At 44.0% G+C, this 18,420-nt stretch overlaps 1 protein-coding gene across 3 annotated transcripts in view; it reads right to left on the bottom strand.

The window, feature by feature from the left end:
- The window catches only part of LOC126051510 (protein ELYS-like), a 47,796-nt gene extending 30,953 nt beyond the window's left edge, over window positions 1-16,843 (bottom strand). For 2 of the 3 annotated variants that reach the window (XM_049830823.1, XM_049830825.1), the window contains exons 1-7: window positions 16,534-16,695; window positions 10,664-10,790; window positions 9,139-9,392; window positions 5,144-5,324; window positions 4,177-4,384; window positions 2,723-2,839; window positions 1,707-1,791 (exon numbers count right to left, since the gene is read on the bottom strand). In XM_049830823.1, coding sequence (XP_049686780.1) covers window positions 1,707-1,791; window positions 2,723-2,839; window positions 4,177-4,384; window positions 5,144-5,324; window positions 9,139-9,392; window positions 10,664-10,784 — 966 coding nt within the window. In that variant the 5' untranslated portion in view covers window positions 10,785-10,790; window positions 16,534-16,695. The other variant, XM_049830824.1, reaches the window with a different exon arrangement.
- Between the last annotated feature and the right edge of the window lie 1,577 nt (window positions 16,844-18,420).

Below are 18,420 nucleotides of genomic sequence, written 5' to 3'. Positions count from 1 at the left end.
AATGTATTACTGGTTGCACCGTCTGTAGAGGGTTAAAAGTCTTACACTAACGACACCACAGCCTTCTCAGGTCACAAACGCAAACCACATAATTTAATCACTTTGTGTGCTTTTTTTAAAACTGGAGTTTTTAGTAGACCCATTTTTCAAAGCTGCTGAAACATTTCAACCCTCTGAGGTGAAATCTGACACTCGTCACACCTTATTCAGGAAAATAAGATGACCGAGACAAAGCATTGCCAAATAGTAAAAGGTCCCCCATTTTAACATTAAAGCGTTGAGACAGAACAAAATAGCCACGTGAGGAATGGCTATCGACGTCTGGGTTTTCTTCCAAAGCAGCACACAGTACAAGGTATTGTCTTTGCCACTGCTAAGACTGTAGCTACAAATAACTTTTAAAAGAGGATAAAACAAAGCAGATGGTCAAACTGGAGAAAGATTAGAGTCTTTCTCCTATCAACCTGCCAAAGTGCTTAGAGCATTACAAAAGATGCAGCAGTGAACCAGTGGTGAAAGCCCTTTTAAAATTAAAACATCCAATCAGGGTGCTCTGTTCCTCTACAGCACTATATATTTATGTCATTAAAAAACTGCACATCAACAAAGATAAAGAGATGACATCCATATTTAGAACATACTGAATCACTTGAAGGTATTTCTATTTTGTCACCATGATAGATAATGCATTTTAAAGAAACACCACCTTTTCCAAACACCTAACATCTATTCAAAAGCAATCTGCACAGAAGAGGAAGGAGCTTTCCTTCGTATAAGGAAAAAGGTCACAACTGAAACGCATTCAGAAAAACCAAAGCACACAGTCCCTATAGAAACAGAGTACCATGATACAAGAATCACCCCTATTTCATTCTGTACCTATTCAGAATATACAAGAGAAAGTATCAAAATAGGAGGAAAGAATTGCTCTGAATTAAGATTACTTTCCCCTCAAAAAGATTTTGGAAAAGTTTCAAGCATACTGCTGAGTAAAATTAAACATTATACAGATGCGTCTTCTATCTGTTACATATCTGAGATATAATGATACCTTATGTATATTTTAAACGACATCTCTGAAGTGACTTCTAAAAATTTATGTATGCTCTTTTGACCGAATCATTAACACTGTTTACTGTATTTACTTAGTTTTCTGGCTTTAGTAGATCACACAGGCAACCAAGCCAAAAAGTAGAAAGAGTTATGTTCGCAGCTACTAAGTACTGTAGGTACATTTCACTTGAAGTTCAGCTGACAAAGCTCAACAGAAAAATAACAACAGAAAACTGGGTTTCAGAAAAGAATATAGGTATATGACTGCATGAAAAGGAGACAGACAAAAGCTTATTTCAGTCTGCAGTTTGGTTGAACAAAGCTATTCAAAGCCCTGCTTTTTCTTCTAAGATACCATGAATTTGGTGCTAAGATTAAGAATACTTTTATTTGTAAAAGCTGCTTCCTCTTCACGACTGGAATTTATATGGGTTCTTTGCAGATGCATCTAGTCAGAACACAGGACACTGCACTATAAAACTGCAAGGCTTGTTTTTAAATAGTATGGACAAAAGCCATGCCCAAGAAGACTCAGCAAAAGATTGGGTTTTCAGTCACCTCTGAATTTTGATGGTAAATATCATCTCTGACAATTTAACTGATACATAGACAAAATCACTATTTTCATCTTTTCACATACATGCACGCCTTACCTCATACATGACTTGTCCTGAGGCCAAGCGTTTTCTGTCACCAAATGCTAACTGCAACAGATGTAAACTTACAACGTCACCTTCACTGAAAAAGGTAGAAATTATGACATTTGATTACAAAGCTGCTTTAGAGGTCTTGTTATCATCTTGTTAGATCTAGACCGGTGTTTTCTTGCTGAAAAGAAAAACACCACTTCCCAAACCATCAGATAACTGGTCACGTGTAGCCGCTATAACACCAAGGAGGACATTTGGACACTAACAGCTTCAGGGGCAAATGCTAACCATACAATCTGAAAGCTTTAATATGTTGTATGGACTACAAATTGCTGCTTTAAAGTCAAACTTAAAAAGACTGCCACTCTGTGAACAGCTGAGCTGATTAAATAGCTTGCTGATGCTGAAAGAGAGAGATCTTTCTCCCCTTCCCTTCCCTTCCCACCAAAGTTCCAGCCCCTCTCTTGCATACACACACTGCACCCTTCCACATACGGATTTGGGTCATTAGCCCAGCAGGAAACCATTGACTTTGCTGCTGAACAGTGATCGGTCTCTGCCAGGTGAGCTGACCTGGCTCACAAAGGCTCCAAAGACCGCGCAAGTTGGCACAAGGTAATCCGCAATACTGTCACCTCCCTCCTTTAGGGGCAGCCAGCTGTCACATTGGCACGTTTAGCGCTCGGGATCTGCAGCCCCAACTACTTGTAATGGTATTTTAATCCCATGGTGCGAGTACCAAACAAATCGTGAAGCAGTCCTCAAGAAACAAAGGAAACCGTTTCAGAATGCAAGCACAAAAATATAGCCACTGTTGCTCTGCCTTCTTTCAGAAGGTAGGCACTAGTAGGTCCCTCTTCACATCTGTTAAATCCTGTAAAAATTGCATTGCAAGCTTAACACCTTCCACACCTGCACAGCTACATAAACAAAACAAATATACATGTATCAACTGTATGTGAACAAAGATACAAAAAAATTTAAATGCATTCCGTGGCTTATCGTAACTTTTTATTCACCTTTCTTGTGTAGACTGAACAGCCCACAAGTAGCAACAATTGCGAGGATCATTCTCAGGCTCCTGAAAAGTAACAGCATAGACAGGAATCCTTCCTCCTTCAAGCTGAGAGTGGTGCCTATGTGTTTGGGAAAAAAAAAAAAAAAGGAAAAAAAATGGAAAAAAAAAAAGGAAAAGGGGAAAAGAGAGGAAAATAAAAACCTGTGAGCCTACAATGGGCCCTAACTGTTTGTGGAAGGGTAGAAGCATCTTCTGAGAAAAAAGCTTATCCTTCCATGCTTATCCTCAAAGTACAGAAGTTCATACTTCCATCTCAGACAAGTGAGTGAGTCAGGGAAGCAACTGCTTTTTATGCAACAGTCAAGAGCTGAGGAAATTACTGTCCATCAAATGCAATAACCTGGGTTTATATCCTCCTCTGCCTAGGGAGGAAGAACATAAATGATTACTTCAGCTGCCAGGCAAAAGATTGTTCCTCCTGTTCCAGCCGACTTCAATATTGAACTTAAAATGCAGCCTATCTTCTGAACAAATCTAGGACAGTGCCAAACTCAAGTACTTTCTCATTTCTTTACTCGGATGCTACGTAAAGCATTCTTCCTCCAGACTTCTGAACCTTACGTGTACCTTCACAATCTATTCTTGCCACCCAATTAGTCCTCCACCGTCTATTTATGCATCCAACAGTTTCTGGTGAGTCACTGCAGGTTTGCTTAAGCCAATCCCTATCTGAATTTGGTCACACATTTCACGTGTGATTGCCCTTTGGCAGATACAAAATCGTCTCTTAACTTTTCTAATGCTTATAGATTTACATGCCCCTTATCCTCATCTCCAAGTGTTCCAAGCAAATTTTCATTCAGACGCAACGTTGCCTCGGAACCGGTCAGTCCCCTGTTTTGGACAAGGCTGACATGTAGGAAAGAATATCTTGTCAGGCACAGATCAGCTATTGATATTTCGTGTCTCACTAGTTTCATCCTGGACACTTTAAAGAATATTACCACCAAACCCACATTATTAACATACTTAAGCTTCACAATGTATGCCCTAATTGCAGTAACTGGTTCTGCAAAATCATTCCTAAAACCTGGTTCATCAAAATACACACATTTCCTGGCTTCCCTGAACACTACTGATCGGACAAAGCGTCTTAGAAAAATGAGCTCTACCGCATCCTAAACTGCTTGACGTAACCCAAAGAAGCATGCTTTCCACAATCCCTCGAGCCACAGGCACAAGAAGGAAAACAATCCTAGTCCACTGGGGAGAAGGCGGTCCACTTAATCCATGTATGACTTTTAATAGTTATTTCAGAAGAGGATTTCTAAACATTCCAAGATTATACCCAAAATTTCAGTCCCTAAAATGTTCTCTTTCATGAACATGCTTCCGTAAGCAAACAATTGAGACCCCTGCACCTCCGGGCATGGCCAGGTGTAAAGGCCTACTTACTCCCTCTTCAAAGTTTTCATATTCCACAGTGACAGGTAGCCATCTGAAAAACCCACAACGAGCTGATTGCTTCTGCTTATGTGGCACAGGGTTGATATTGCTGTTCCTGAAGGATTTTGTAGTTGAAAGCAGAGATGTCTCCCTTCTCTGGTCACAGCTTCTCTTCTTTGTGGAACTTCAGCAGGAATTCTAGTGACAACTTCTAGATCTACACACACAAAACCATGCCATGAATTAATGTGTTAGGCCATTTAGGCTGCATTTTGAACACTGATGTGACAACACGTCTCATCCAATTCTACCGTCCCAGGCAAAATACCCATTTATGCAACGCTTTCTTTTGTATGTTTCCAAAGAACAGAAGAACTCTCTGATCGGACAGGTATTCTCGTATTTTAAAACCAGGGAAAAGCGTAACCTTCGTAGACAAATTCTTCCTGGACTCTACAAATCACGCGTTTGGGCCTCATGATGAAGCTGTCTGAAGCGACACCAACTCCTGAAGCCACTCTTGTAATAGCCAAAACAGCGTATGCAATCCGAATATGCAAATTAAAGAATCCAGTCATCCAAACGCACGATTTTTGACAAGTCAGATTCATTTTAACAAGCAAGCCTAAAATTTGCCCCAAGTCAATTCACAGAAGCAGAACATTCCCAAGAAATAGGGCGCCTCTGACACCACTTCCTCTCAGGCAGCTGCACTCACTCACGTGATAAAATTCCTACACCTCACCGGCAAGCATCATAGTGACGTACGGATCTTGGTGGCAGGGGGGCATTTATCACATTAGAAGGAGTATTAAGTCACTCCCGTTTTTAAGCAGGTCAGGACTATACCAAGTCAAACCGCCACCTGTAATCAGCAGTCAGAAATGCCTGCACACTAGTGTCTTCCAAGTGGGATGCATATTGTTTATACACGTTTTCTCACTCTCAAATTCAAGTTTAAAAACTGCAAGCTTACCTGATGCTTCTATTTCATTCTGACTGCAAGATAAATCATCCAAACAAAGGTCCACCAGAAGTAGATGACCAACATCTGTAGCCACTGCTGCCACTCCAAAGAACCATCGCAGACTCTGATGTAGGTGCCGAGTGCTCACGCTGGCTCCTCCGTGATTAGTTATGGGTTCTATAGCAGTTACCTACAGGAAAACTGCAAGCTAGCATTTAAGCTCTTTGACAAGCTAAACAGAAATCATTCAAAAGTGAAGCCGGAATTAGCACATCAGAAACAAGAAAGTAAATACAGAGGACCATAAGACTTAAAACCAAAGCATTGTTTCCAATTTTATCAAGGAAAAAAAAAACATCTATACAAAAATCTGTTACTGCCTTCCACTTACTAGATATCCCAGTTATTTAACTGAATTAACTTCAACTTCAGTGGTGCACTCTATTATTACATCTTACTAATTTCCATTTCCTGCTGAGAAATAATGAACTCTATGAACCCACATAAGATCAGTTACATGCAAGAAACTTTATCATATTTAAGGGACTTGAGTAAGGAAGACAAAAGTAAATCTCATTCTCCACTGCTCACAGCCCATAAGCACCGTGATACAGTCTATGCCTTCTTTGCCAAACGGGTATTACGATAAATCATGGCTGTCAGTCTGATGAGGCAGCAGTCTACTTGCATGGTAGACACACCATTTCCACGGGAATGCAACACTTGTAGATAGTGTTGAACGGATATACCAACTTAGGAAAATTTACAGTAGTCCTCATTTAGAATAAAAATAACAACCACATAAAGCAAAAAAAGTTTTAAAAGCGCACCAGCACTTTTATGAGTGTTAACAAAAGCGTTAAAAGCCAGCCTAAAACAACAGCAAAAAGAACAGCAGCTTGTTAGATAAAAAGCTAACTCCAGCTAAGGAAGAAGTACACACTGCTCTTTAACGTGCAAAGCAGCCTGCATGCAACTTTATTACAAGGTGGGTGAAGACAGGCTTTTCAGCACCTGCAAGACATCCCAGGACAACATTGAGTGCTATAGCAGAGATAAAGCACGTAGAGACTCCTGCACTAAAGCTAAACAACAAAAGAACATGGGCTATCCTTTAGCCTTCCAAAATGCAACACAATGAAAACAGGAATCCTTATGTCAACAACAAAGTTTTACACGAAAATAAAACAAAGAAGAGAGCATGACAAGATAGTCCATTTTTTTATTTATTTTTTTACCCCTAGAGGTGGGGAAAAATAACCAAACCCCTAAGCTCTAAAGTTTTCTCCTCTCCCATATCAAGCACTTGCTATGACTACACTGCCTGGCAATCTACTACAGAATTTACCTTTCACCTCGGTCACAAGAATTCTAATCTTAGAAGTACCTACAGTAACTTAGCTTTATTTTGTTTCAGGTTTCCTATAAATCAAATTAAAATTCCACTTCTCTGCTACTCAAAGGACTATCAAAAGCGTTTTGATTATTCAAATTCTTGCTGCTCCAAGTCTTGATGACTGTTATGAGAAAAGCAGAAATACTGTACATACCTTGCTGCAGAATTCTTTTAAGATTTTTTTCTGTTGTACAATTGGCACAAATTAATCTTTTCCATTTTTGCATACAGTCTTCCAAAAACATTTCCCAGTTTTCACACTTTAGTTTTCCATGTAAAAACTCCTGAAACAGCGTATTTTTCCATGGCGCTATGCACTGGCTTTTCCTATTCTCCTAGACTACTGCCAACTCATTCTGGGAATGAACAAAGCAAGCTTTTCTCAGCTCACTGAATCTGAATGCTACCCTTCTGCCTCATACAAACCAGGAAAATTTGTGAAAATACCGCTCAATGGTTCTGAAACATAAAACCATTATAAAGCAATTTCATATAATTAATGTTTTAAATTCAGATATGCTTCTACTAGACTCCAATCCAAATAATACTCCATTAACATTTTCAGTTTCCTGCTACATTTCACATGTATATCCAGAGGGCAATGAGAGATGCTCCCACAAACAAACAAACAAAAAAAACAAACAAAAAACCAAAAAATTATGCCAAAATTCTTTCTAAGCTTGTGAGTTTGGTTTTTTTAACTCATTCCTTCACTCTCTGAATGACTACACAGCTACTCTTACACTAAAAGGCAGTCATACAGTCACTTCAAACACCCTGCATTAATACACTGGTGGCTTGACACTTTGAACCACAGGTATTCTAATTTAGCATTAACCTGTAAAACTTAGATGTCCACAGAGATAATTCCTGGACTGTTTTCCACGTGGGTATAAGGTGCTCATTAAAGCCTTAAAACAGTAACAACAAAAACTGTGGAAAGTGATGTTAAGAATAGATCTGCATTTTACTTTTAAAAATAATCAGTCTGAAAATCAGAGAAACATTCAGGCAGATTAAAAGCGCATATTATGTAATGTAGAATTGGGAAGTATGAGTTGCAGAATAAATTCAAAACTTATGGACAGTGGCCAAGTGCAAGTTTTACCTACTTATTTTTCCTTACCCTTATTGCCACTCACAACTTAGAAGTTAACAGTCCAACTAACAATACCTGTGCCCTGTCTATGCTGACCTACCTAATCTAATAGCAAAAAGACAGGAAGGAAAATGAAAGCAACAGACCAAACATGCTTGTCATCAGGAATACTTGGGGCATAAGAGCAAAAATTCAGGCAAGCTTTGGCTTTATTTCAAAATTCATAACCTTTATCACACAACAGCCAACTTTACTCCCCAAGGCTTATTCGTATTTACTCCTGAACAATTTTTCTGTGCTATAGAAAAACTCCCCAATATAACTGGTAACTACATTCAATTTCAAATCACTTCTGCAGACACAAATTCAATATGTGACATGATGCTTCTTAACCTTTCCTCTTCCTATTCCCACCATACTTAGATTTAATACATAAAACTTAACAAAGATACGTCATTTTTCACAAACACAATTTACTTATTGATTATATGCTTTTGTCAGCACACACCTCGCCTCTTCATGTAAAACTCTAAGACTTATTAAGGTAATAGGCAAACTAACACGGTGCACCACCAAACAAACACCTATCCTTAGAAATTACCACAATACAAATGCTTACTACTAGTAATCACACTGCAGCATTACAAACAAACAAAACTCCACCTGTATTCTAGCAAGTCAAGCAAAATAAAGTTATGGAAAGCCAAGTAATAAATAAGTATTTATTTGTTGCAGATTCTAAGTTAATAAAAAAAATATAGTGAATATTGATGTTCTATTAACTTGCACTGATCCTTGTTTACATTAAGATAATGAGACTAGGGGACATTACATCATTGGACTTCCTGGGTTACAGAAGACAGAAAAAAAATTAGTAACATTCCACCAGCCTCTACCATCTACACAAACACAATATTCAATAAGCAGAGATTCAAGGACTGCAGGTTGAAAGTCAATCTTTCAACAATCCGTCAGGAAACTCCCTAACGGCTCTTCTTTCCTATCCTAAGTCAACATAAAAGTCTGTTCTGCTCTAAAGCCACCTGCTTGCTAGTCCGAGATTCAGTGTCTAAGTCATTTACAGCATAACTATGGAAGTTTCAGATATTTTAAAGACAGTATTTCTAACATATATAGAAATCAAGCATTTAGGAAATGATTGTTACAGACACTGGGAACAAAGGAGGTTTTTTTTTCTTTTTCACTCTGGCCAATAAAAGATAGTTCTCAATGCCTTTTTGTGGCAGTGGAGAATTGGGTAACTATGTGCTCTACCATAAACCCAGAAAACTTGTTTTACCATCAGTAAGCTCAAAGATAATGGTATCGTTAAGCCCAAGAGTTTGCACGAAGGCTCTCTTGACTGGATACTCTCAAGTGACAGTCTGCACTAATGCAAGATAGAAGAAATACCGCCTGCAAAGAGACGCTCCAAAGCTTCTCCTGAAACAGGATTACGCAGCACCTGACAACGCAAAAGCTTCGTTCCTCCGATTAAAGTGTACGTACCCTTCCTGGGAGAACAACTGCTTTAACCACTCTCGATATTCCAAGGTCGTACAGACAGAGAACACTTCCCTCTGCTTCTTCCAACCCAACCAGCAGTCCCGTTCTCTTCTGCCAGGAAAACTCCTTTACTACACGAATGGTGGGAGGCTGTTCATTTACTCCACTGAAACGGTAAGCAGAGAGCCGCTCTCCCGTCACAGAGTGCACTACCTCCAGTTGAGGACCACACGCCAACCATGCCAAGCCATTTCTCCCTGTAAGAGAAAAGAAAGCTGACTAAAGCAAATTTCCAACACAAGATTGAAAACAACGGAAAAATCGCAGCCACTGCCCTTTTCCTTCAATAAAGGTACCCAAAAGGGAAGACCAACTTCCCTAGTTGTGGTCAATTCTTTAAAATCACCCATGGAGATCCTCCAGCACTACCTCTCAATATTAACAACCTTATTATTTTGCACTTCTACTTGTCATTCCCGCACTGAAGGATTTTGACTGTTTGGGATGAAGATGACAACATATTGATCTAGAGTCTTCATCCCATATTTGGATTGTTTTGGCTAGAAATCGTCTAAATACATACGGGAACACGAGTCTTAAAGCATACTTCAAAGATAACAAATCTAAATCAATTCATTTCTAGTTTATTAATTTTACTTCACAGATGCCTACTTGGGGCAGGGATTTGGACGGCAGCAAGAAATTATTGTAAAATGGGCACTGCATGAGCAACTCTAACCTTTTACACGGGCTGATGACAGAAAGAATTTAACACATTTTGTTTCACTGAACAAACTCAGAGGAAGTATTAACCCAATTACTGCACTTTCAGTCAGCTAGATGGATTCTACCTGGTCTAACAGAAGCCTAGACAACCAGATAGGCACCCAGCTAGCTCTACTTGCGGATCGCCTAGAAAGTCAACTACCTAATCTGCTTAGCCACTTTCAGCAGCTCTCCCTGGGTACTCATCTGCACCCTGTTAAGTACGTTGGAAATATGGCTGCAGCGCTTAACAGTGTTATCCTCTTCCTTTGCTGTTTGTATTCACACTAGGAAAAGAAAAAGCGGCGAGGGGGGGTTGGGGGGAGTGGGGGGTGGCGGGGAGGGCCTCTGTAACCTTGCAGAACTAGTTTGGCATGTGGTGTTATGATGGTCATAGAGCTTGAGCTGGTACAAATAAATAGGGCCCAAAACAACACTATTACTTTTTTGAAAACTGCCTTTTATTTAATTAAAAATTGAGTCATCACGACATTGAGGAAGGCCCGCTGACTCAGCATGCTTAAGTAAATTATTTGAATTAGCACAAGACTGGTGAAGGTTGCTGTAATTTCAAAGTTTAACTCTACTAAGGTTTTAATATTAGCATTTTTAATAGTTCAAACTTCCTTCCTTCCTGTTCTCTCGAAACCTGATGCATCTTAACAGCACCAGCCTGACAGTCCATACTGTCACCCTGTGCTTCAGGTAACCTCCAGGCAACAAGAACTTCAGACCGAGACCAAATTTAAAGGAGAATGCTCACCTCCAGAAAACTTCCCGCTCAGCACAGAATCTAGGGTTATCTCATCTTCCCCAAGTGCCTGAGTAGTCACCTCTGGAAACTGCAGCAGACTGCTCGTTACCTGAGCCGATAGGTCTCGCATTCTTCACTGTAAAATAAAGAAAAAAATGCAAAAATAGACTCATGTCAGCCGTAACTGAGATTTGCTTTCTGAGATTGACAGAAGTTTCATCAGTATGCCGCAAATAATCTCCTATACAGCTCCTGTAGCTCTTTTCCTTCAAAAAATGGCACTCAGGACAGTTTTTGATCTCACAGCAGAGCAAAAGGACAATGCTTTTACTTTTCTAATGCCTATGAGATCACCAACAAAAAGTGACACAGGGGTATTGATAAGGTCAATAACAGGAAAAAAAACAATACACCGAGTTCAAGTCTACTCAGACATGTAAGTCTGTAGTAAGATGCGGTCCGAGAAAAAGCGTATTTCAATTAGCGCTGCAGTAAGAGGTATGAGTTTCCATTTGTCCTTGCTCTTGATTTTGTACTTCATTATTTGTTGCCAATTGTCTTCTAGTAGATTTCAGGCATCATTTGTGTCTTGTTCACTTCTTGTGTGTTTATTTTGAACTTTAAGGAATACTAAGTTCTTAACTACCTTCACTCTCAAACTCTTCCAGAAAATGTACTGTTGATGTTTCCACATGACAAGCAATACAGACTTTCATAGCTCATCAGCTGGAAAGTAGTTTTCCATACACTTATCACCTGAACATAACACAGCACCTTAAAACACGGATTCTTTTCTACACTTCTTAAATCCCCATATTCCTTATTCCAGTCCTTTCCTTCCTGTTGCCAGTCCTTATCACATCTCTGCAGTATTTTACAAAAACTTCGAGGCCTTTCAGTTTCTACACCTCTATCGGTGCTCCACAGACAGTTCACATTTCACCATGTCAAGACAGATTGGGGGGGGGGACACTTAAAAGCTCAGGTGACTTACAAGATTGAATAGGAGGCTAAATAAGAGATATGCCACACACGTGGAAATACAAACTACTTTAGCTCACTACGTCTTGCAAGTTCTACGGGTTATTGAAAAAGCCTCCGGAAGACAAGACAGGTTCAAGCATCTCTTCAAATAGCACTGCTTTCTCCATGGAGTCTCAGAAGGAAGATATTCTACGTAGCTCGCTATTCCTGGGCGTTACACATGCCGACCAACTCGGGCATCAAACAGAACCCTTACCCTATGCCACAAACCAGTACAGCCAGCCACTTCAATGGGCACACAAAGCCCACTGCATTAACTGTAGCACACATGTTCTCCCGCAAACAAAGTTTTATGGTTGCTTCTTCCAGCGTGCACTAATAACCTATTTTCCTTACGGCATAGGAGGTTACAGCTAGTTCTGAAGACCAGACTCTGGGAGCCACACAAAGTTATTAAAGGGAAACGCTTATAAATAATACCATTTACACAAATTGTACTTCTGTGGAGAAAGGTTATGCTCTAAAGCCTGGGCACTGGAATCTACTATATTTCAGGTCACAAGCACTCTACCTGAGAACATGTTCCAGTATCTTCTGCCAGCATGAAACAACGAGCGCGTGAAACACAGGCAGTGTAAGCCAGGGTCCCGCACTAAGCGCAAGTCAACCTTCGGAAAAAAAGGTTGCCGATGGCAAAGCCAGTGTTGCAGGACGCTGCTGCAGCCAGTCTGCCTGACCGCCCTGCCAGCATTCACAACTAGCACAGGTCAAGTTCCAAGTGGGACAACTCATTTGCAGCACTTTTCTCGCGTTTGCTTTTTGGTACTTGCCATCCTTCCACAGTGACAGCCGGATGAACTTTTGCACTGCATCCAGGGGCTCCAGAGAGTAAAAAGCCCCACAGTTTGACCAGCCTTCCGGCTCAGTTTAATTGTAATGATTTAATCAGTATGTTTTATGAGTAAACCATAATACCAAATACAAATACAGATCTATTGGGGTGGTGAATAGCATCTCTCAAAGGCCTTCAACGTCCAACTGTTTTGATAGGTGCCTTCAGCAATACCGTGATGCTGAATAAGAAAGGAGGAATGACCAGGGAAGATTATCACGGGAAGAAATTTCAGAAGAGGAAGAACAAGAGTCACCCTGCGTCACCCAGCCTTTGCCACTGCCTACCTGGACAGGCCAAGAGCACAGAACTTTGCGTGGCCAAATTGCACATCAAATTTTAAGATACTCTACTGGGGAGAGTTGAGCGTAAAAACAAACCACTCGCCACCCCAAACTCCCCACCAAATCAGAAAGAATTCTTCTCTGGTGGAAAGCTCGCACCTTGACACAGTGTACTCCTGCCTACAGTACACATCAAATGTGCTTATCAGGCCCATACCACCGCTAAGAACCACCAAATATGTAACACTCCAACGCCCGGACCATTCATGGAACTTTAAATTTAATTCCGCTGCCGTTATTAACTGCGTAGAAAAGCACGTGAAAACGCTACACCATCAGGCATGCCCAGGTTTCCGCCAGTACGCCAACGGGCGTTTGAAACATTTTGTTCCTAGACATCTGGCTTGGCAATGTGGAACTAGGAAGATAAACTCCATAATAAAGCCTGAACTGTATATACAGTGACCTGGCTATTAGGATGTTTGACTTGCATCATTCTGCTAAGTTAAACCAAGGATTACTGGCAAATCCACACAGTGGGAAAATAGATAGAACCAGGTTAAAGGCCAACAATGTTACAGGCTTACTGAAGAAAAAGCTAAAAATACGCTCAGTCGCAGCTGAAGATACGACTTCACAAAACACGTTGCCTTCACTGCCGCCGGAAGGGAGGCCTTGCTGCCGCCTCCCATCTCTCCATCTGCTCCTTTGTTCTACCGCTGTATTCCTGTGGCTTACCTTGCACTGACTTGAGCACTTTTTAGAGCACTTTACGAGCCAGGTTAACTGCCTAAGCAGACGGGAATCGAACCCAGAGAAGTAGATAGTTTTCCACCAGCTCAGAGAGTTAAACTGGCTGGCAGAGAGAACTAGCAAGCGTGAAAGTTGGCACAAGGAACGAGCCAGGACAGCGCGTTGGGAAGAAGGGGAGGGAATTCGTCTGTCTCCATTTGGTGGCAGTAAGCCGTTCTGCTAGCTCATACACGTGTGAAACTACACACGCAGTTTGCAAGGAGAGCTGCAGAACCCTTTCCTTCTAGAAAGGACACCACCCGAGACACAGCCAGTCAACTTTTAACTCCCTCGTGCACGTAGAGACTCACTGTCTCACTGAGAAAGGCTGCAGCTGACAGGCGTCATTCTTTCATTCAGCCAGATGTGGAAGCTAAAGCGATTTCGGGGAAGTGCTACCTGGTGATCACAGAACGGACAACAGTGTGCGACGCGCTTCAGGTCACATTTTCCAAGGAAACAGGACAAAGAGTGGGAAGAAGGCAAAGAAGAAGAAACGGAAGAAAAATTAAGTTCTTTTGAGAAAAACAGCATCCACTTTGTTGGATAACGGGTAAAGATGACAATGACAGAATTTTCTGAATTGTTATTAACGACCGGTTCAATGACATTTTCCCCAGAAAAGCAGGAGGCAGCTCACAAGCGCTGGAGGAGCAGTGGATGGAAAAGACACTTTCTGCACCTTAGTAGTCGGGTTCAGTGAATTTGGGCTTTGCCATATTTGACTCCTGCCGAAAGAGGATTTAGTGAGCGAGTTAGCAGGTGACTTTGTGAGTACCACAGGGTCATTTCTTTCCCACTTAGGCAGAAACACCCCCCCGCCCCGATGCTTTAGGCAACAAACCTACACTTAATCCAAGGCCTAAGTTCTAGTCTAAAAAGCCACTAGCGAAACAGAGACGGTCTGTATCAGAACTCCACAACCAGGCTTATTTCACTCAAGTGCAGCCTACAGATTCTCCTGCAGAGTTTGTGCGGATGCTCCACAAGCCCAGACCTACAGCAGAAGGCCAGGAGAAGGAAGAATTTCAGCTCTCTATCCCAACAGCCCCCAACAGCTAAGACCATAGATTTGGCTTCCCTTCAAATGAAAACACAAACAAAACCAACACAGCTCAGAGTTTGACACTGGAGCCAGTTTACCCAGCCACCTCCTATGGTTATTCTCTAACACGACCATACTTGCATTCAAGAGTCGAAGCCCCTGTCTAACGTGGCTAAGCTAGCAAAAGTTCCTAAAGCCCCTCCTGAACTTACGCTCTTTTTACATTGCTTGGCGTACCTGGACAGACATTGGTGCCAAGTGTCTCAGTAAAGAACACAGGCGCAGCCTTCCTAAGAGAGGGAGACAGCAGCTGACGTTTCCAGCATACCACACCGGTGTGCCATCGCCCTGGTGCTTGCCCCTCCCAGCACAAATTCTAGAATCACAGAATCACAAGGAAGAGAACTTCCAGAAGTTCTCTTCTGGAAGAAGAAGGCCTTCCAGAATCACTGGGGGCCATCTGTTCCAAGCCCCTGCTCAAGCAGGGTCACCTAGAGCAGCCTGCCCAGCACCACATCCAGACGGCTTCTGAGTATCTAGCTCTGAAACGTACTTGGACAAACAGCAACCTGACAAGCTGAACCGCAGAAACATTGGCAACACGTGCAACAGGCCCAGGCTTTTTGTGACTCTCTCCTACCAATTTAAGTATTCTCTCCACCACACAGGTGAAAAAATACCACACCAGCAAAGGCTTGTCACCATTACTTCTCTAAAACTATATCCAACAGCTTGCTAGGGAGAAGACACAGAACTAACAAGAAGCCCAATTAAGTTCATTTCACCGTCTTCAAAAAGCAAACCCTAGGCAAATCAATGCAGGAAAACGAGCTGATGCAGCAAGTGGATGAGGAGCTGTCCTCAGCAGAACAGGGTACTGCCCTGTGTGCCCAAACACCTGTGACAGCTGCCAGGCAAGACTGATGCCATCACCCAGACCGATGGGCCTAAGGCGGCACTTGAACTACCACATTTAGCCGTACACCCTACACGGGGTTCAGCATTCCCGACAGAATGCAGCCCCTGAATTTCCCCTAGTTTTACCAAACACCATCAGCAAGCAATTACTAGAGCTGAAAGACTGACTCCACGCTTCCTTCTATTGGCAGAAGCTCCAGACCTCGAGGCAGGAAGAAATCAAGCACTTTTGTTTAAGTCAGCAACTTTGCCGCGTGATGCAGGCTTCATGCAAAAATCAAGAGACCCCCACAAAACGCGCTGGATTCCTGTAAAGCTCTGCTCTCCCCGTTAAACCCAGCCCTCTTCCCGCGATCAATCGCCGCTCTACGCAGAGAGCCAATTTCCCGCCTCCTCCTGGAAAACAACACCGAAAGGGGGAAGAGGGTAAGAAAATCACTAGAGAGAATAGAAAAACCCTCCGAAAAAGTGACCGAAGAAGCGAGAGGCGGGGGCGTCCGCCGGCCGGGCGGCGGGTGGCCGGGCAGAAGAGAAGGCTGCCGGCGGCTGTCGCCTCGTCTCCCACGCCTCCCAGCCTCTGACGGCCCCCTCCCGGCTGCGGAGCCTCGCACGCCGCCTCCGCCGCCGCCTTTCATGTGCGCTGCCCAGGCCGCGCCGCCGGCCGCCCCCGCCGCGGCCGGGCCACGTGCGGCGGGGCAAGGCGCCGCCGGCCGGGGGGTCACTTACATAAGGGGCCGGCCGACGGCGGCCGGGCCCGCCCAGGGGGCCCGCCGGGCCCGCGCTGCGCCAGCGGCGCCCGAGCCGGCCTAGCCGCCTCAGGAGCGGCCGGTACCTGCTGGTAGGCGGGGGGGGAAGAGCCGGCCCGCCGGCTGGCCGGGGTCGCCACCGCCACCTCCGCCGCCTTCTCTCCGCGCCGCTCCCCCCTGCCCGCCCCCCTCCCGGCCCGTTTTTCCCCCGTACGTGCCGATGAGGGCGGCGGCATCTCCCGCAGCGGCTGCGGTGGCCTCCGCCTGCCCGGCCGCGCCACGCGGGGCTCCTGCGCCACAGAGTGCGCCCCGTTCCGCGCTCGGTTCCTGCTCTGCCGCGCGCGCGCCCCGTTCCGTGCCGCGCCGCTCCCCTCCCCCCACGCGCGGCACCCACCTCGCTCGCTCACCCGCCGCGCAGGGGGCGGGGCGGCGGAGTTCTCGCGAGACCTGCCGCGGCCACCGCGGGAATTTTCAAATTCGCGGGACACGGCCCCGGGCGGTGGCCACCCTCGGACTACGTGTCCCAGCTTGCCGCCTGCCGCTTCCGCTTCCTGCCCCGGCTTTTTCCGGTGCGGGCTGGCTTTGCGCGGGGCACGCCGGGAACTGTAGTTTCTGGCCTACTAGGGCGCCCGTCTCTTCAACGGGTTGTAGCGGGGCAGCAGTCTTCCTCGGGTCCCAGCGGCCACCTCAGCCGCCGGGGAGCCTGGAAGGGTGGCGATCCCACGGCGCACAGGGAGCACTCCCACCCACAGCAAAACCACATGCCCTGCAGAGCCCACTCTCGGCCCCCAGCACCTCACTCTGCGGGGCCGGGCCTGTCCCACTAAGAGGGAACTCGCCATGGCCGGGAGATGGCCTGCTCGGGCCAGCCCTGCCTACGGGTGTCCCTCTCATCGCAGGGGCCACCTGTCCCCCTTGGGGCACTTGATTGCTGCTGAAAATGCGTTTCAGAGGAGGAGCTCGGCCTTCCCCAGGCATGAGGCCCTCCTGGCAGGGCAGCATCCCTCACCACTGGGCTCCACTCAGGGCAAGCTTAGCCTGGAAATTGAACTCCTCACAAGTAGTTTGCAGGCTTCCTTTGTGGTTTTTTACACCTCATTACACACTCTTGCCAGCACAGCTGTTTCAGCAACAACTACAATCTTGGCAGTGTCAGTGAAAACTCGGAAGAAGACGCAACCATATTGCAGTGAAACTTAAGCCTGGTACCAGCACGTGAGGTGTGTGTAAAGGCGCTGGTTCTGTATTAACATCCTTCAGCAGTCTGAATGGGGTTTACACCAGAAGTGTTTGCTCGTAGAACATGCTAAGTGCCAATGAGAAGAGGACTTTGTACATTTTGTAAACAAGCAGGTTTCCAGGCATGCTGGATTCCTGGTCTCCACATATTTCAGTTGTTCCTACTTGATTGTAAAGGTCTAAACAGCAAGGAAGCAGAAACACAGCTAGACACTAGTGAAATAATACTGATGATTAAAAATACTTAAAATAATTTAGCTCTAGACATTAGATAAAATTTTAGCTAAAAAAATACCCATATGGCAGCATAAATAAGCATTTCTCTACAAATAGAAACCATGATTATCTCATGCATTCACCACTGAAGACAGGGCAGCAGGAGGTACTTACCTGTACAAAACTATTTACAACTGTCATGATGATAGTTCTTTGCGTCAATTTGCCAAGCTGAGTTGTGACCTTCTTTCCATTTACTTTGCAGCACAAGGTACATGTCACCATCACCTTGGCAAGATACTTACCCTTTCGGGTTTTGCCTCTTGGAGGTACAACATCAGCAGGAGAGAAGTATCACTGTACTTGTGAATTACTGTTCACTGAATCCTAGTTCACGACTTTTGATGTTCTGGATGTTGTTTCAGTTAGGGTGAGACTGTGACAACAGGCTGATGTATCTCTTGAGCAACATTGTTTATGTACAAAGAATGAGCAAAGTTGCACTTTCTTGTACTGAGCAAGAATTAGGTGACAGAAGATATTTCCAACCCCCTTTCCACCAAACAATTGCTGCTAAGACCACATCTTTTTCTCCAGGTAGCCAAGAACAAGGCATTTTGTTCTTTTTTATCATGTGTGTGAAAATCTCC

The sequence above is a fragment of the Accipiter gentilis genome, chromosome 28 (assembly GCF_929443795.1).
Source record: "Accipiter gentilis chromosome 28, bAccGen1.1, whole genome shotgun sequence".
Taxonomy (NCBI): domain Eukaryota; kingdom Metazoa; phylum Chordata; class Aves; order Accipitriformes; family Accipitridae; genus Astur; species Astur gentilis.
This window is presented reverse-complemented; position numbering and strand designations above follow the sequence as displayed.